Source organism: Phaenicophaeus curvirostris, chromosome 8, assembly GCF_032191515.1.
Source record: "Phaenicophaeus curvirostris isolate KB17595 chromosome 8, BPBGC_Pcur_1.0, whole genome shotgun sequence".
In the NCBI taxonomy this organism is placed as follows: Eukaryota; Metazoa; Chordata; class Aves; order Cuculiformes; family Cuculidae; genus Phaenicophaeus; species Phaenicophaeus curvirostris.
The window spans coordinates 28,575,208-28,592,947 of record NC_091399.1 but is presented as its reverse complement, the minus strand read 5'-3'; the positions used below and the strand labels follow the sequence as shown (position 1 = coordinate 28,592,947).

General features: G+C 55.4%; 2 protein-coding genes across 2 annotated transcripts; one reads left to right on the top strand and one right to left on the bottom strand.

Annotated features, from left to right (window-relative positions):
• Positions 1-90: 90 nt before the first annotated feature.
• Positions 91-6,269, bottom strand: UROD (uroporphyrinogen decarboxylase). Its single transcript, XM_069862995.1, has 10 exons — positions 6,154-6,269; positions 4,219-4,331; positions 4,058-4,137; positions 3,801-3,863; positions 3,517-3,714; positions 3,120-3,281; positions 2,863-3,000; positions 2,671-2,771; positions 2,356-2,422; positions 91-2,167 (listed from the first exon to the last, which is right to left on the bottom strand). Exons 1-10 carry the CDS (start codon positions 6,252-6,254, stop codon positions 2,003-2,005), a joined length of 1,188 nt encoding a protein of 395 aa, XP_069719096.1. The 5' UTR covers positions 6,255-6,269; the 3' UTR covers positions 91-2,002.
• A 137-nt stretch (positions 6,270-6,406) lies between these two features.
• Positions 6,407-17,619, top strand: LOC138723656 (E3 ubiquitin-protein ligase HECTD3-like). The gene is made up of 21 exons (XM_069862953.1): positions 6,407-6,750; positions 7,936-8,096; positions 8,596-8,688; positions 8,948-9,083; positions 9,526-9,641; positions 9,905-10,018; positions 10,419-10,501; positions 10,841-11,006; positions 11,494-11,575; positions 12,497-12,679; positions 13,335-13,387; positions 13,685-13,749; positions 14,150-14,253; positions 14,570-14,689; positions 15,037-15,126; positions 15,480-15,686; positions 16,078-16,207; positions 16,650-16,724; positions 16,943-17,024; positions 17,143-17,214; positions 17,413-17,619. Exons 1-21 carry the CDS (start codon positions 6,430-6,432, stop codon positions 17,495-17,497), a joined length of 2,538 nt encoding a protein of 845 aa, XP_069719054.1. The 5' UTR covers positions 6,407-6,429; the 3' UTR covers positions 17,498-17,619.
• Positions 17,620-17,740: the final 121 nt, after the last annotated feature.

Genomic DNA, 17,740 nt, shown 5'->3' with positions numbered 1-17,740 from the left:
TCAGGGATTGCTTACTAAAAGTAACACAAAAAAAAGCATTTATGATACTGTAAATACTATAGTATATGTGTCAATTATTAAATTGTAAAGTTATAATTATTTATAATTCTGTCTTTTATTTGGGGGATACTTGAAATTGTCGTGGGCTGGGGCGATTATTTTTATTATTGCTATTATTGCTATTATTGTTATTATTATAACTATTATTTAAAAAACACACAAAACCACAGGCAAAAAGAGGAGGAGGCACACGAACGTTTCTCAGGTTCCCACGGCATCTTTGGCAGCGAGAAGGGTGCGGGGGGAGGCGAAAATCTGCTCGACTCGCAGCCCTGGGACAGACGGACGGACGGACGGATGGAAGGAGGAGCGGCAGCCCAGCGCTTGAGGACAGCGAAGGGACTCGGGGCAACGCTCGCTTTGGACACACGCGGATGGTAGCGGTGGTGGACGCGAGCCCATCGCCTCGTACACAGCGGGCGCAGAGGTGCGAGGTGCCGGGGCAGGGACCGGGGCTGCCCGGCTCCTGGGGTGGGAGGAGGGCAGGCGCAGCTCCCCGCACTGTTCTGCTTCCCGGCTCCGCGGTGCAGCCAACACTCGGCCCTTCCCAGCTTCGCCCTGGGCCGGTGGCTCTTGGGTTTTGGTTCATTTCTTTGCCAGCGGGTCGGGAGGGCTGGGGGGGGCCAGGGCCGGTCTGGACGGTGACTTGTAGTTAGAGAACGTGGGCTATTTATCTGCTGTCTGGTTTGACTCTCTTAAGTTTTTGGCAAGTGACTTGTGTCCGCACTCCGGCCAGGAAACCAATTGTACTCGGTCTCTGTCGCCACCAAAATAGTGGTCTTCAACCAGTCTGTTTCTCTCTTTTTTTCCTTCCTTTGTTTTTTTTTCTTTGCGTGCGTGCGTGTATGTGTGTGTGTGACCTCTTCATCTGATGTTTAATAATAAAAGGGATGAACAGAGCCTGTATCTGTGCTGCCTTTCTCTGAGGTTGGAGGGGTCACTGTGCTTGCTGGGCAGCCTGGCATCACGCAGGATGCGAGCAGAGCCTTGGGGAGGAGGTGCCATTGCAGCTCCTGTGTCCCGAGGAGGGGACAGGGCAGAGGCAACGCATGCTGGCTGCTCCAGGGAGCAGTTCTCTGCCACGCTCAGCGTGAGTGTTGGCACTTGTGTCCTGATCCATCCTGCAGCCAACCTGGACTGCAGTGTGTGTGGGACAGAGTCATAACCCAGGGTTCCTAGGTGCTCCTGGGCTGCTTTCTGCAAGGTTTGCTGCGCCCCAGCAGACTTGGCCCCAAGAATCAGAGAAGATGGGGAGGTGTGACTTGGGGAGGGATCTCCAGGACCAGTGGGATGGTCCCAGAGAGGCTCTGGGAGCTGTTGGGAGGGCAATAGCAGCGCTAGGGCCATGGTGTGTCTGCCACCATCCCTGTGTCAGCCAGCATAGCGGGGTGCTGGTGCTGCTGGGGCCTGAAGGGGCCAGCTGTCCCCCAGGTGAGTCCTACTGGGTCTCCCACCCACTGGAGGATGCCCAGGGTGGATGTCACGTTGCCTGTTCCCACCTGAGCAGGACTCCAGCTCCCGGCTGTGACCCCCCCAGCCTCGGGCAGCTCTTCACCCCTCGCGGGGCTAAGAGCATCCAGAGTGCGGGGAGGTGCCTGTTGTGCTCTGGGCTCACATCTCACAAGCCCTTGGCACAACCCTGTGCAGCCTGGCAGGGAGAGGCAGCCGCTTCCACCTCCTACACTTCGCCAGCATCCCCGTTTTCCCACTCTGACCTGCAGGGTGGGCCTCGGGTGCTTCCCCTGACCTCGCACACCCCCCTGCCAGGCTGGTTTCTCCTCCAGGGCCATCCAGTTCCCCAGTGCCCTCAGCCAGAGCCACGCGGCTGCTGTGGAAAAGGTGCTGGTTTAATGCTACAGCCCAGCCTGGAGCAAACCCTGTGACAACACCCAACTCAGGGTGACTGTGCCCAAACCAGAGTCCCGTTCCCGCGCCCTCCGGCTCAGCTGTGCTTGTTGATGTGGCGGGAATGAGCATGCACGGCCTCCACAAAGGCACCCACGTGCTCGGGGTTCATGTCGGGATAAAGGCCGTGGCCCAGGTTGGCGATGTAGCGTTGGGTTCCGAAACCCTCCAGCATCTTCTTCACCAGCTCACCAATCTTCTCCTGTAGGTACACGGTTGGGAACCAAGTGTCAGCTCCACCCAACCCAGAATACTCCACCCGCATTGGTCCCCAGCCAGCCTGGCGGACAGCTGGGACAGGAGCCAGCATTGCAGGTGGGGAAACTGAGGCAGGAGGCCTTTAAGACAGCTTGGAACTAGTCCCTGTTGCTGGCAATGGCCATGGCTCACCTTGGGTGCATAGAGGGCGCAGGGATCCAGGTTCCCTTGCAGGGTGACATCTTTCCCTATCTGTGCGCTGCAGCAGGGAGGAAGCAGGTGAGATGTTGCACGGGGTACAGAAGCCCCCACCGCAGGGCATGTGAGAGCCCTCAGTGTAGCCCCTGGAGTTGCTGTGAGCTCCACACAGCACTGGGGACGGGGACAAATATCCCCATCGCTGGAGCAGAAACCTCCAGGCCTGGGATGGCTCAGGGCAGAGCAGGAGGTCGGGGTACCCAGCCCAGGGTGCTGCCCTGGCACCTGAGTGCGCTGCCAGACTCTTACCGGGCTTCCTGCGGCCGGATGGTCCAGTCGAGACCGACCACCTCGTAGCCAGAATGGGCCAGGTCGCGCAGCGCGTAGTGCGCGTCCTTCGCAAAGACAATCTGGGGAGGGAAGAAGATGGGCAGTAACTCTGCAGGTACCAGGGGATGCCCCCCTCTCCAAGGAGGGTCGATCCGGGTGGTCTCAACTCACCATGGGCACCAGGGGCAGCGCCTCCTCCTTCAGCTTGCTCTTGACAGCCTGTGCGATGGCTCGGATGTACGGCAGGGCAAATTCCTGAAACTGCTCTGGGCCCAGGTGCCCCGCATGCGACTCAAACAGCTGGAGCGCCTGCCAGAGACACGGGGCTGGGAGAACCGCACCTCAGTCTCTCCTCCTCCTCCCAGAAGGTGGACCCTCTCTGCTTCCCAGTCCCTGCCTTCCTGCTTGGCCCTGTCCCCAGGACACACCTGCGCTCCAGCAGCCACCTGCCCCACCAGGTAGTCAGTGACGACATCGGCCAGCAGCCGCAGCAGTTGGTGGCTTGCCTCGGGGTGACGGTAGAGCCAGCTCTTGGCCTTGGCCATTGTCGTGGAGCCGCCACCTTCAATCATGTAGGACATGAGCGTCCACTGTGGAAAGGAAAGGAGTGGAGTGAGGAGGGTGATGGAAGAAGATGCGAGGGGCCGGTCACAGTGCTGCAGGTAGGACCCGTGAGCACCCCAGAGCCTGAGGCACAGCTGCCCCTGGACTGAATGTCCTCCACCTACGCACCCCTGTAGCACCCACAGCTCTGGGGTGTAACTCCAGAAGAAAGAGCAGAGCAGCCCAGCTGGGAAGCCCACGTGGAGGAGCCACATTACTTACAGGTGCCCCAGAGAAGCCGATGAGGGGCACCTTGCCCTCCAGACTGTGTCGTGTCAGCGTGATGGCCTGGAAAACGTAACCCAACTCTGCAGTCACATCCACCTTCTGTCGCAGTTTCAGCAGATCCTCCACTTCTTTCAGTGGTTCTGTGAACGTGGGTCCTTTGCCAGGAACCATGACAACCTCCATGCCCAGCGCCTGAGGAAAATGAAGAATGGAAGAAGCAGCAATGGAGTAGCCCAGAACCTGGCCCCATGCCCAGCTGCTGTTGCCACGGCTCTCACCTGGGGCACCACCAAGATGTCGGAGAAGATGATAGCAGCATCCAGGGGGAATCGTCTGAGTGGCTACAGAGGGAAGAGGCAGCGTCAGCGAGGAGCTGGGACCCTGTCCCCATGGAGGACCTGGACGAGCACACGTGGCCACGGTGTTCCCAAGGGCTGCACAACTTCCAGAAGCCAGGACGGCCACATCCAAGGTTTCTCTCTATCCCAATCCGAGCAAGGAGAGGGGACACACAGACCCCCTGGGTGATGCTCACCTGCAGCGTCAGCTCACAGCACAGCTTAGGGCTCCGGCAAGTGGCAAAGAAATCCTGCGCAGCCCGCGTCTCCCGAAACTCTGCAAGGGACCAGCACAAGCATCACGGGCTGCATGCTGGGCCTCCCTCACCAACCCCCCTGCACTCCTCCATGTGCTCACCGGGCAGGTAGCGCCCCGCCTGCCGCATGCACCACACCGGGGTGTACTCCGTCTCCTCCCCACGCGCCGCTCGCAGGAACGTGTCATTCTTCAGCTTGGGGAAACCTTTAGGGCTGTGGACAAAAGAGCAGGTACGGCTGGTCACCCATGAGGGAACCGGGTGCCCTGCGAGATCCCTGTGGCTCGTCCCTGCTCCCCAGCCAGTGACCACAGGGAAGGGTTTGCACCCAGCTGTGACAAGGTGTGCAGTGTGCCCAGGTGGCCAAGAAGGCCAATGGCATCTTGGCTTGGATCAGGAACGGTGTGGCCAGCAGGTCCAGGGAGGTTATTCTCCCTCTGTACTCGGCACTGGTGAGACCGCTCCTCGAATCCTGTGTTCAGTTCTGGGCCCCTCACCACAAGAAGGATGTTGAGGCTCTGGAGCGAGTCCAGAGAAGAGCAACAAAGCTGGTGAGGGGGCTGGAGAACAGGCCTTATGAGGAACGGCTGAGAGAGCTGGGGGTGTTTAGCCTGGAGAAGAGGAGGCTGAGGGGAGACCTCATTGCTCTCTCCAACTACCTGAAAGGAGGTTGTGGAGAGGAGGGAGCTGGCCTCTTCTCCCAAGGGACAGGGGACAGGACAAGAGGGAATGGCCTCAAGCTCCGCCAGGGGAGGTTCAGGCTGGACATTAGGACAAAATTTTTCCCGGAAAGGGTGATTGGGCACTGGAACAGGCTGCCCAGGGAGGGGGTTGAGTCACCTTCCCTGGAGGGGTTTAAGGGTGGATGAGGCGCTGAGGGGCATGGTTTAGTGTTTGATAGGAGTGGTTGGACTCGATGATCCGTTGGGTCTTTTCCAACCTGGTGATTCTATGAGTCTATGAAACGTGACAAATGCTCTGGGGTCTCTTCCTGCTCAGCATCACAGAGCCCTCCCCGGGGACAGGCAATGCCTGGCGCGCGGCCCCAGGAGATTAAGTTATCAAGACCAGCAGTTGCTCCCGCCTGGCGAGATTTGGAGCCAGCGTGGGGGTGGGCAGCACTGTCACCGGCATTCCCGGTCCCTATCTGTGCCGCGCAGCCCCCGGAGGCCCAGGCACCCGCCGAGGGGGTGACCATGTGTCCCCAGCCCCACCTTGGTGTCACTGTTGAGGAGCTGCTGGAGCCCAGCCAGCCTGGGGACAGGGACACGGGGCAGCTGCAGGGACAGCCAGCATTGTCCTGCTGTGATGGCAGAGGGACAGAGTCCCCAGCGCCTCCAATGTGGGGACAGTGACTTCACTGCCACACCAGCCATCCCAGTGCAGGATCAGCACTCCCAGTGCCTCACCAGTGTCCCCAGTCCAAGATCCCACTGCCAGAACCGTATCATCAGGGCCACACCAGTGTCCCCAGTGCCTCACTAGTGTCCCCACTACAGGATCCCCGTGCCAGAATTGTATCCTCAGGGCCACACCAGTGACCCCAGTACAGCATCCCAGTGCCACACCAGTGACCCCAGTACAGGATCCCAGTGCCTCACCAGTGACCCCAGTGCAGGATCCCAGTGCCTCACCAGTGTCCCCAGTACAGGATCCCAGTGCCTCACCAGTGACCCCAGTACAGGATCCCAGTGCCACACCAGTAACCCTAGTCCCACACCAGTGTCCCCAGTGCAGGATCCCAGTGCCTCACCAGTGTCCCCAGTACAGGATCCCAGTGCCTCACCAGTGTCCCCAGTGCAGGATCCCAGTGCCTCACCAGTATCCCCTGTATAGGATCCCAGTGCCACACCAGCGTCCCCAGTACAGGATCCCAGTGCCACACCAGTATCCCCAGTACAGGATCCCAGTGCACACCAGCGTCCCCAGTCCCACACCAGTGTCCCCAGCACCGCATCCCGGTGCCAGAGCCGTCCCCGGCCCCACACCAGCAGGCTCCCCCTGCCGCTCTCCCGGTCCCGGTCCCGCTCACTCACACAAGCCGCTCGCCGCCCTCCATCCTCTCGCGCTTCTCCCCCGCCCCTGGCCCCGCCCCGCCGCCATCTTGCCGTGGTCCCGCCTTTCCGGGCGCCGCCATCTTGCTCCTCCCCCCCACTCCACACGCCGCCATCTTTCCCCTCCCTCTCCTCCCGCCTCCCTCCTGCCCGGCTTTTCGATCCTCCATCTTGCCCCGCGCGCCTCCCGCCATCTCGCCCCGAGCAGCAGCAGCAGCCCCGCCGGGTCACGGGGGAGCAGGGTCGGGAGGGGAAGCGATGCGGGCGTGCGGGGAGGCGCCGCACCAGGCGCTGGGCCGGCTGCGGTTCGTGCTGCAGTGCAGCGAGTGCTTCCGCCGCGCCCGGGCGCTGCCCGCCGCGCTCTGCTTCGTGCCGCGGGAGGTGCAGTACAAGATCTGCAAGGACCCCGCCGCCGCCCCCGCCGCCCGCAGCCTCCTCAGCGTCTGGGACAGCCCGGGGCCGGCGCGCGGCGCGAGGCGGGCGGCGCGGGGCAGCATCGAGGTGCGCAAGGGCGGCTGCCTCCGCGCCACCGGCGAGGAGTTCTGCAACGGCGCCGGGCTCTGGGTCAAGCTCAGCAGGGTGAGCGCGGGGCGGGGCGGGCCGGGCGGCTTCTCCTCCTCCTCCTCCTCCCGAGCGGGGGCTTCGGAGGTGATGGCGTCTCGTGTTCCGTCTGATCTGTGTCTTCTTCTGCGGTCGCCTCTGTTTGCGGCCTTTCGCCGTGGATAATGAAGGCATTGAGCGCAGCCTTAGCTGGAGGCCAGTTATCAGTGGTGTTCCCGTGGCTCAGTGCTGGATCCAGCCCTGTTCGGTGTCTTTATCAATGACCTGGATGAAGGCATCGAGTGCACCCTTAGCAAGAAGAGCAACAAAGCTGGTGAAGGGGCTGGAGAACAGGTCTTACGAGGAACGGCTGAGAGAGCTGGGAGTGTTAAGCCTGGAGAAGAGGAGGCTGAGGGGAGACCTCATTGCTCTCTCCAACTACCTGAAAGGAGGTTGTAGAGAGGAGGGTGCTGGGCTCTTCTCCCAAGTGACGGGGGACAGGATGAGAGGGAATGGCCTCAAGCTCCGCCAGGGGAGGTTCAGGCTGGACATTAGGAAAAAAATTTTCCCGGAAAGGGTCATTGGGCACTGGCAGAGGCTGCCCAGGGCGGGGGTTGAGTCACCTTCCCTGGAGGTGTTTAAGGCACGGGTGGACGAGGTGCTAAGGGACATGGTTTAGTGTTTGATAGGAATGGTTGGACTCGATGATCCGGTGGGTCTCTTCCAACCTGGTTATTCTATGGTTCTATGATCCTAAGTTTGCAGATGACATTAAGCTGGGTGCAAGTGTTGATCTGCTGGAGGGTAGGGAGGCTCTAAAGGGATCTGAACAGGCTGGACCGCTGGGCTGAGACCGATGGCATGAGGTTTAACAAGGCCAAATGCCGGGTCCTGGACTTGGGGCACAACAACCCTGAGCAGCTACAGACTAGACTCTTTTTGTCATAGTAACTACTTGTATCAATAGGGAAGGGCTGCAAACAGAGGTGATACCAGAAGAAGACACGTCTGCTCGGCACAGATCACACTGAACACAAGCGTTAATCCTCTGCAAAGAATGAACAGTGTCTGGAAAAACAGTGTTTGAAAGAAAACCATACTCTGAGGGACATTCTGTCTAACTTTCAAAAAATAGAGTTACTTGGGTTAACTTTACTTTAGCTTAGATGAAAACCTTCCATTTTTGCATTATAGTAACTACTTTTTGTATCAATGTGCCTCCAGGAGCAGTTGGAGGAGCACAAGAGTGGCTGTGATCTGGAGGAGGGATGGGTGCTGGTGTGCAAGCACGCCGATGGGGGGGACCGGCTGGTGCCAGTGGAGTCTACAGAGCGCATCCAACGGCAGCAGCAGCTCTTCGGGGTGGACTACAAACCTGTCATCAGGTACCTCCTTTCCTACACGCTCTTCCCTCTAGATCTCTGGCTTGTCCAATCTCCTCCTTCCCTGCAGGGAGATTCTCCCGCTTGCCCACCCAGGCCCTGCTGCCTGGGATTTGGCTGTGCAGACCCCCAGCCCATTTGGCTGCTTCATCCATGGAGTAGATGTGGGGTTAACTTGGTCACCATGGTTGTCGCACTTAGGATGTGGACTGGAAGGAGTGGAGATGGTCAGAACAGAAAGGGCAGTGGATGAGGCAGTGGCAATACCAGAAGTGGGATGAGCTGCATTCCATATGGTCACTGTGCTTGTCATGCTTGTGTTTGTGGTGGAAGAAGTAGAGATGGTCAAAAAGAAAGAGCAGCAAATGAGGCTGGATTTGATGAAGGATAGAGCACACTGGGGCTTTAAATACAAAATTGTCCCCTTCCAGCTATTCCTCAACCACCGGGTCCTTCTTTTCCCTGGGATTTTCTCATTACCCCTTTCTCTGGGTTGTTTCAGATGGGAGCAGGTGGTGGATCTGACGTACTCCCTGCGCCTCGGAGCGAAGCCCAAGCCCATGGAGCAGGATGAGGCTGCGGTAGAAAAGCTTCGGTATGTGCTATATACCGACTTCGGCTGTGGTTGCATGCAAGCCACTGTCTCTCCTTGACTGTTCAGACAACAGTCTCTTGCAGACCAGGGGCAGAAGGGGGTAGACAGGCAGTGGGGAACAACTCTGGTGCAGGATAAGCTTGCCCAAAGCACAAAACAGGGCAAGGCCAAGGCAAGCAGGACATGGGCCTGCCTTCCCATACCTGTTAACCTTGCTGTCCCTGGCTCTCCAGACCCATTAATCCCTTTTCGCTGGTAGGTTTGTGCCCCCAACATGGACTTATGAATGCGATGAAGACCTCGTGCATTTCCTGTATGATCACATAGGGAGGGAGGATGAGAACTTGGGCAGCGTCAAGCAGTACGTGGACAGCATCGATGTCTCATCCTACACGGTGAATAGCACGAGGGGTAAAGGGACAGGGCTGGATCAGCCCTGCTGAACTGGGGAGCATGGATGGTGTTTGGTGTGCTCTTCTGTTCTGGGCTGGGCTATGTGCTGAGGATGTGGGAGAGAAGCCTAGGGAGCGTCATATAGTATATTGTGTAATGCAGCACCTGGAGGGGCTATGATCTGAGAATGCTAATATTAGCTGCTCAGCTGATTCTAGGGAGGTTTTCATACTCAGTGTTCTCTGTGTGACACCAGAGCACCTTGGAGGGTCAGCCCTAGTGTCCTGTGTGCTCTGTACTCCCTGCGCCTACCCGCAGCCCAGAAAAGGGAATGGGCCGGTTTGATGCCCTCTGATTCTTAAGATTCGTCATGAGAGTGTTTTACTAAGGGAAAGTTAATCCTACCCCCATTTCATCTTCCTTTCATTCAATGCCCTCTTCCAGGAGGACTTCAATGTGTCGTGCTTGACCGACAGCCACGCCGACACATACTGGGAGAGTGATGGGTCCCAGGGCCAGCACTGGGTGCGGCTGAACATGAAGAAAGGCACCATTGTCAAGTGAGGCACATCTCCCCTGCGTGCTCGGGGCGAGCCCTGCAGCTCCTGCTCTCTGTATGAGTCCGTCATGGCCCAAATTTGCCTTGCCCTCCCTGCCCCTCGGTGCTTGCTCTGGTTCTGGGCTTGAAGGGGTCTTACAGGTACCCAGGGATCCCAGCACGGGCTGCATGATGCTGATATGAGTGTGGCCGTGCCAAGAGAGGGAGTAGTGATGGGTGTTCAGATGCAGTTACCTTCTCCTCACTTCATGCTTCCCTTTGCAGGAAGCTCCTGCTGACAGTGGATACCACTGATGAGGACTTCATGCCAAAGCGGGTCGCTGTGTATGGGGGTGAGGGGGACAACCTGAAGAAACTGAACGAAGTCGGCATTGATGAGTGAGTGGATAGAGATGGAGAGGTTAACACGGCTTTTGCAGTGGCTAGTGGTGTTGGACACCAAAATTCTGAGCAGCCATGCCAGCACCAGCCTGGCTTAAGAGGCCCAGGGCCTTGGGACAGGCATTTTCCATCTCTGAGCTGTGGGTTCACTCTGCCTACAGTCGGAGATGGCAGAACCGTCAGGGCTTTCCTGATCGGATTGTGGGACCCATCAGGAGGAGGTCACCTGGACTTGAGGCATCAGCAGGTGTTATCTGCAATGTTGTAAGCAACTGGGTCGGGGTTCCTACCGTAGTTTTGAAGGATGCAAACCATCTTCCCTTAAAGTGGTTGACTGGATTTTTGCAGGACGGACAAGGCAACGGTTCTACAGCCCTTGTTTGTGCTGTATTTGCAGGAGCTACATTGGGGATGTGTGTGTCCTTGAGGACATGACAACACACCTGCCTGTCATCGAGATCCGGATTGTGGAGTGCAGAGGTAGGGCTCAGTGTAATGCATCTGTAAGATACTGTACATTAAGATATTGTGACTATGGCTTGTGCTTCTTGGCCCTGTGGTCTGTTTCAGGCAACTCCATGGGGACCTGGATGTTTGCAAGCTCTCTAATTTCATCCAATCTTTCTTTGTCTTCAGTTTTTTTTTCCCTTCTATATATCCCCCTGCTGCTTCTTCACAGAGCTGTTTCAGGCTCTCGGTGCTCAGCCACAGAGCTGGTAGCACTGGTCACACTCCTAGGGCTTTCACCTATAGTCCTCCCGTGCTGGAAGGCTTGCTTTCTCATGGCTTTAGCATATCATCCATGGTCTTTTTTGGCAGATGATGGGATTGATGTTCGCCTCCGAGGCATAAAAATCAAATCCTCCCGACAGAGGGACTTGGGGCTCAGTGCTGACATGTTCCAGCTGCCCAATTTAGTGCGCTACCCTCGCCTAGAAGGGATGGACCCTGACCTGCTGTACCGACGGGCCGTACTCATTCAAAGGTACTTTGTACTTGGGGGAGAGTCGGTGGGGTGGCATTGCCTGCGAGGATTGGTGAATGCCATCTCCAGCACGGGTATGGTTGGAAACCATGAAGTTGTGTGACTCCCCTTGGGATGGGCATCCTGGACCCTGGAGCAAATGGCAGAGTCATTGGGAACAATCTGGGTAACTCTCTGGGAGTTACTCAGTTCCACTTTAAGAGGAATTTAGCCACTCAGGTTCACAGTGTCTTGCATGTCACAAGCACAGCGTATCTGCACTGTGTGAGTAGCTGCACGCAGAGCTCCTTGCAAGGGGTGCCTGGTTCCTACAGTGCCCAGAGAGTGGGCAACTAGTACCAAAGGCAGTGTGATATAAAAGACCACGATAGGTTGGCTTTGGATCAGTTGTTGCTTTTCTGCTTGTGTCCGTGTGTGTCTGGTCTGGAATAGGCTTGTGCAGATCCCTGCCTCTCCTGTGTCGTGATACCTTCTTTTTGGGATTTAGGTTCATAAAGATCCTGGATAGTGTGCTGCATCACTTGGTACCAGCCTGGGACCACACTGTCGGCACGTTCAGCAAACTCAAGGTGAGTGATTCCCTCTGTGCCCAGTGGTGTCTCTGTCCTGCAGGGTGATTGCGCTTGGGCTGTGGCAAGGGAGACAATCAGTGCTTGTTGCCTATAAAGCAGCTCAAGGGAAATATCTGGCCAAGCTGTGTTCATTAAAGCTGTGAAAGGTGGTGTTTAGAGGCTAGGTTCCTGCTAAAACACAGATTTGGAAACGTAGCTGTGGGGTAACAAGTAGAATCAAACCAGAGCACTTCACCCTCAAAAGGACTTGGACCGTAGCAGCACTGGGCATGTGAGCTGGATGAACATCCCCTCTAAGATCTCAGCCCAGGACACTCTGTTCCTGCACTTGCTGCCAGCAGGCTTGAGCTGGCTGTGTCCCAGTGGCAAAGCTTTTACCAGTAACTTCCTTCTGGCTTTAATAAGCTTTTGATTTCCATCTCTCTCATGAGACTGAGTTTGTCCCTCCAGCTGTCTGTTTTCTTTCTGTCCTCTCCCAGAGTACACGTGCTAGACCTTCCTGAGGTAGTCCCATTCTATGTGTTTCCAGGCCTGGTGTCAGAGAGCACTGTAATTCCTGTGCCACTTCAGCATTAAGACCCAAAGCGTTTGAGGATTCTTGTTTGTTTAGAGGAGCTTGGTTTGATTACGAACAGGAGATGTTCTGGCGGGGGAGTGAAAGAGATTCCAAGCGACATTAGAGTGCAAGCATCGAATTACAACTGATGGAGGGAGGACTGGGTTTGATATTTCCTTTAAACCAGAGCATAAAGCCTTTCAGAGGCAGAGGTGGAAGAAATGTCGAAGGGACTGTCTGAGTGTGGAAGGCAGCAACCCTGGGAAGGGGAGAGATGGGGCTGTGCAGTGGCTTCAGTAGGAAGCAGGTGATGTGTTTTGGATCCTAGGCGTTTCTGACATATTGAACGTACTTGTTGGCAGCATATCAAGCAGTTCTTGCTGCTGTCCAAGAGACGCACAGCTCTCATTACGCAGTGTTTGAAGGACTCCGAGACCAGCAAGCCCAATTTCATGCCACGGCTCTATATTAACCGACGCCTGGCTATGGAGCACCGAGACAACCCTGCCCTGGACCCCAGCTGCAAGAATGCTGTCTTCACCCAGGTACTGCCCCTCCTGGAGGGATCTCCACTGTTCTGGGGAGAGTGGGGCACGGCTAAACAAAAATGAACCACATAGAGGTGGGTGGAAGGGATGGCTTAGAGCTGGAGTTACCTGGAATCCTCAAGGCCTCTTTACATGGTTCATAGGCTGTCCAGTTACACGTGCTGATCATCCCATATCAGGAATAATGTCTAGGAGAAATCTGTGATCTCTTGAGTTGAAGTCTCTATCCTTGATGCTCTCTGTGGCACATTGCTAATGCAGGGCGTAACAGTCTCATTACACTAGAAGGGCAGCAAAGAATTGTTGTGCAACAACGATAATGCAGCTGCATACGGGCCTGTGTCAGCCTTGCTGATCTGGCTATTGTTAGTCTTCCCCCACCTCCACAAGGTCTGTGGCTCCACATGTGCCTAAACAGCCCAGACTGCTGTGAGCTTTAATGTGTGTTCAATATCCCTCTGCAGGCAGTGGTTAGCGTTGTAATTTTTGTTCCTTTTCTGAAAGTGAAGGGCCCCTAGACTGTTTAGGGGTCATCTTCAGTCAGTGTTCAAAGGTTTGGGGCAAACCAGGTTTCTTCCAACTTCCAGCCTTCACCTGTCACTGCTTCCCCTGGAGAGGCGATACCAGCATTGATCGTCTGTGCTTGTTGCAGGTGTATGAAGGCCTGAAACCCTCAGACAAGTTTGAAAAGCCTCTAGATTATAGGTAAGTGGTGTCTAGGGGAGGAAGGGGAGATCAGGTAGGGCTGTCACAGCAGAGTATTTGGGAAGCCTGTGTATTCTGTGCTCTGGAGAGGGTTTGCTAGAGAAGGAGCCAACTCAGCCATGGGACCACGGCCTGTTCCCCAAGGTGTGATCTCCGCGCTGAGGATGTATCTAACTCTGGAGATTGAGATCTTGTCCTGCCCTAAGCCTAGGCTGGTCCACCCTGGTCCCCTGGTATGCTTGCTGCCTTCCCAGCATCTCCTTGGTTTTGAGCAGTGACTCAGGTGGTTCTCTGCAGGTGGCCATTGCGTTATGACCAGTGGTGGGAGTGCAAATTCATCGCAGAAGGCATCATCGACCAAGGTAGGGAGGATCTATGTAAGGCAAAGGCTCCTCTGGAGCAGAGTCGGGTTGGTGGGGGTGATTGTTCTGCTGCAGAGGTTTTCATTTGCTCCCAGCATTACTGTGAGAAGGTAAGCAGGTCACCTTGTCCTGCCACTGCCTGCCATGGCCTGGGTAAGGAGTGCTGCTTGCGGGGATGGGGTCCAGACCTTCATTAGTCATGAAGAACAGCTTTGACAGTGTCAATGATCCCTCTGGCTGCCCTCCACAGGCCAGGCAGGGATGTTTTTTCTCCTGTTTCCTCTTGGTACCTTCTGCTCAGCCTTGAGCAAGGTTGGACCGGAATTCCTCATCTTTGCTCCAGGACTCTGAGGATCAACGCATTTACATCACTAAACCCACCCTTCTTTTGGGCTTACAGGTGGTGGTTTTCGGGACAGCCTGGCGGACATGTCAGAGGAGCTGTGTCCCAGCTCAGCAGACACCCCTGTACCTCTGCCCTTCTTTGTGCGCACATCGAACCAGGTGCTGTGGGTTGGGATATCAGAGGCAGATCTCTCTGTGCCTGGCAATGTGGTGCTGTCCTTGTTCCCCCTGCATGCTGGGGATGTACCTACTTTGGCTGCTCTGCAGCTTTTCCTTATGAAGAGTTACCCAACTCTGTGGACTCCAGGTTTAGGATATGGATGCTGGTCGGTCACTGGGAATATTGCCAAGGGGGTGAGGGGGGTTGTTTAGCCCACTTCTGTTGTGAGAAGTATCCAGAGGCGCTGCAAGAACTGAGTTTGTGGCACTTCATGCTGTGCTGAGATCATGACTTTGAGTTTTTCCTCTCCTGTAGGGTAACAGCACTGGAGAAGCCAGGGATATGTATGTCCCCAACCCCTCCTGTAAAGACTTCCCAAAGTATGAGTGGATTGGGCAAATCATGGGAGCAGCTTTGAGAGGCAAGGAGTTTCTGGTAAGTTTTCAACCGCATTCCTGCATGTAGATTTGCCTCAAAGGGGCTTGTTAGCCCCTTCTGCAACCCGTCCACAGGAGCAGGGGTGGGCTTTGTGATCACACACTGGGACGAAAGGTGTTTGGCAGGATTTGGGGCTGAGAGTTCGGGAGATGTTACAACCTGAGTTTTGGGAGGTGCTGTTGGGAGCTTGGGAGAGCGTAGATGGTCTCTGCTCAAGTATGATGAGCTCTGCGTGTGGACCAGAGAGCAGGGATACTCTTTTATGTCTGCACTGTCAAGCCCTATCACCATTTTTAGGATGTCTCCTTTCACACATACTCAGCAAAATCCTTGTTTTCCTTCAGGTCCTGGCTCTTCCTGGCTTCGTATGGAAACAATTAACAGGGGAGGAGGTCAGCTGGAGTAAAGACTTCCCTGCCGTGGACTCTGTGCTGGTGAGAGGGCCTAGGAGGCTGTGCTTATCCTATTCCTTGTGGCGCTCAGCAAGGTGGTGATTTGTGTCCACGTCCTCACGTTGTACTTGCTTGCCTCTGTGATGTGTCAAAGACATAAGTACAAAAAGGGTACTTTTAACACTTAATGCATCCCATAGCCTATATGGAGATGTAGCCATGCTGACTACTGCTTCAAGCATGCAGTGCCCCAAGGTCTGCTGAACAGCTCTAGGGCAGCTTGTCTCATGCTGTGCTGCTGTCGGCATCTCTCCAGCCCTTGTCTGGAAAGGGAGGAGATGGGGGCACAGGCATGGGGCATCGCTCTAACAAGCAGTCATCTGTGGCCTGGGCAGGTGAAACTCCTGGAGGTGATGGAGGTCATGGACAAAGACACCTTTGAGTTCAAATTTGGGAATGAGCTGACCTACACGACAGTGCTGAGTGACCAGCGCATGGTGGAGCTGATTCCCAATGGCAGCAGCACCGTGGTGCGCTATGAGGACCGCAAAGAGTTCATCCGCCTGGTGCAGAAAGCTCGACTGGAGGAGAGCAAGGAGCAGGTAAATGCTGTTCCATAGCAGCAGCGGTCATTGAGTTCCCAGAGACATACCCCCCAATCTGTTTCTGGTAAAAATGCATTGTGGTTGGTGTCCCTGTGTTCATTACTGCAAGAGCAGGCAGTCCTTTTTGGTTAAGTCCTGGAAGACATGGAATTATTGAGAAGCAGAGTGGCTTGTAGCAGCATGGGAGGCATGGGGTTTTACGCCCAGCTGTGATATGGGCTTCTGAATGAACTGGGGTGCATCTCTGTGGGATCCTGTTCCCTTCTTCAGGTTTCTTGAAGCATTTGTTTAGCAATCACATGGCCTGCGTCTAGTCCAGTCCCTAAGCTCAACCATGAGCCAGGGAAACGGGCAAGACATACTGCTTCCTGTCTTGTCTTCTATTCAGATCATGGCCATGCAGGCTGGGCTGCTGAAGGTGGTGCCCCAAGCTGTTCTTGACCTCCTCACCTGGCAGGAACTGGAAAAAAAAGTTTGCGGAGACCCTGAAGTCACAGTTGATGCCCTCAAGAAGCTCAGTAAGTGAAAGGCTTTACTGAAAACTCTTTCCCTGAAAACAAGATGACTGTCTTCTCTCTATGCTGAAATGAGAGGTGTGGGAAGCAGATCTTGGCCTTTATTACAGCAAGAATGTGGGCCTATGTACTTTTTGCCTTTAGCTGGAGTGCTGTTAGGGGCAGGAGCGTCCCTTGTCTCCATGTGGGACTTCATAGCAAAGGCTGGGGCATCCCTAGACTGCCAGTATCTGAGCCTCTGTGGAGCTGGATGTGCTTTCTGGGAGGGGCCTGAATGCGTGTGTCCTTCACACCTTGGGTCTATGTGCTCACGCACTTCAGGCACCTAGAGTTTTCTTCCTGTGCTGGCAGAGGACCCCTGAGGAGGCAGGGGAGACCCTGCCCTGATTTATCCAGGAGGAGCTTGGATCTTTAATGAACTCCTTTTCTGTATCCTTTCTGCCAGCCCGGTTTGAGGACTTTGAGCCAATGGATACCCGTGTTCAGTACTTCTGGGAAGCACTCAACAACTTCACTAACGGTGAGAGATTTGCTCTGCCTTTACACATCTTGTGTCATTACAGCCCCTGCTTGCTGGTTGGGAATTGGCAGGGTGAAACCACCCTCATTGCTGCCTGGGGAACAGACGGGAACCAAGGAGAGCAAGCAGCTGGCCTGCTAGTGCTGGGGATACCTGGAAGTGGCTGTAATCCATCTCACGTTCTAGGATCTGCTGATGGCTCTGCTTTTCCTTCATAGAGGATCGCAGCCGCTTCCTCAGATTTGTCACTGGCAGAAGCCGCCTTCCAGCACGGATCTATATCTGTCCAGACAAGATGGGGTGAGTCCATTTTGTAGACCGCAAGGCTGACAGATCCCACACCAAAGGGACGTGTGGTCTGGGCTCTCCCGCCTTGCTCTCCTCTTGGTTCTGACCAGTTTGTCACCTTCTCCCCAAGCTCTGAGACAACAGATGCTTTGCCGGAGTCATCCACCTGCTCCAGCACCCTCTTCTTGCCTAACTATGCCACGTAAGTTTTGGTGCTTCCCTACATCTTGGAGGACTGTGTCTGGGCTCCATGTTGCGGCTGTGATTCTGTCTGTAAGCAGCTGTTGAAGCACAGCCTCCATCTCGGAAAGCATCTTGTCCTCTCAGCTGGCAAATGCAGCAACAGCAACTTCTCCTTGTCTTTTTCTATTTCTTTCCTCCCCACTCCTGCCATCCGTAGGGCCAAGGTGTGTGAAGAGAAGTTGCGCTACGCTGCCTACAACTGCGTGGCCATTGACACAGATATGAGTCCCTGGGAAGAGTGACGTTGCAGCCTGGCTGAGCAGCATGGACAATCATTTAACAAAACCGTGCAGTGGAAGAGCTCCCTTGTTTCCCCCAGGATGTATATATATAATAAATATATAGGTGTGAAGCCTGTCTTCCAGCAGTGGTAACCAGCGCCTCTTTAGACGTGGAGGTTTGGGTCTTCGGTAGGGTGGGAGCTGGCTTGGAGTGTAAATGTGATTGCAATAATGAAATCCTAGCCCAGCCCTCACGCATCAGAA

What these genes read in the sequence shown, in the direction of transcription:
- UROD (XM_069862995.1), bottom strand. Translation starts at nt 6,254, where the DNA reads ATGGCGGCGCCCGGAAAGGCGGGACCACGGCAAGATGGCGGCGGGGCG. An exon ending in ACATCTTGGTGGTGCCCCAG is followed by an intron (nt 3,715 to 3,800) that starts GTGAGAGCCGTG and finishes CATTTTCCTCAG; the next exon opens with GCGCTGGGCATGGAGGTTGT. An exon ending in ATCCGGCCGCAGGAAGCCCG is followed by an intron (nt 2,423 to 2,670) that starts GTAAGAGTCTGG and finishes TCCCTGCTGCAG; the next exon opens with CGCACAGATAGGGAAAGATG.
- LOC138723656 (XM_069862953.1), top strand. Translation starts at nt 6,430, where the DNA reads ATGCGGGCGTGCGGGGAGGCGCCGCACCAGGCGCTGGGCCGGCTGCGG. An exon ending in TCTGGGTCAAGCTCAGCAGG is followed by an intron (nt 6,751 to 7,935) that starts GTGAGCGCGGGG and finishes ATGTGCCTCCAG; the next exon opens with GAGCAGTTGGAGGAGCACAA. An exon ending in AGAAGGCATCATCGACCAAG is followed by an intron (nt 13,750 to 14,149) that starts GTAGGGAGGATC and finishes TTGGGCTTACAG; the next exon opens with GTGGTGGTTTTCGGGACAGC.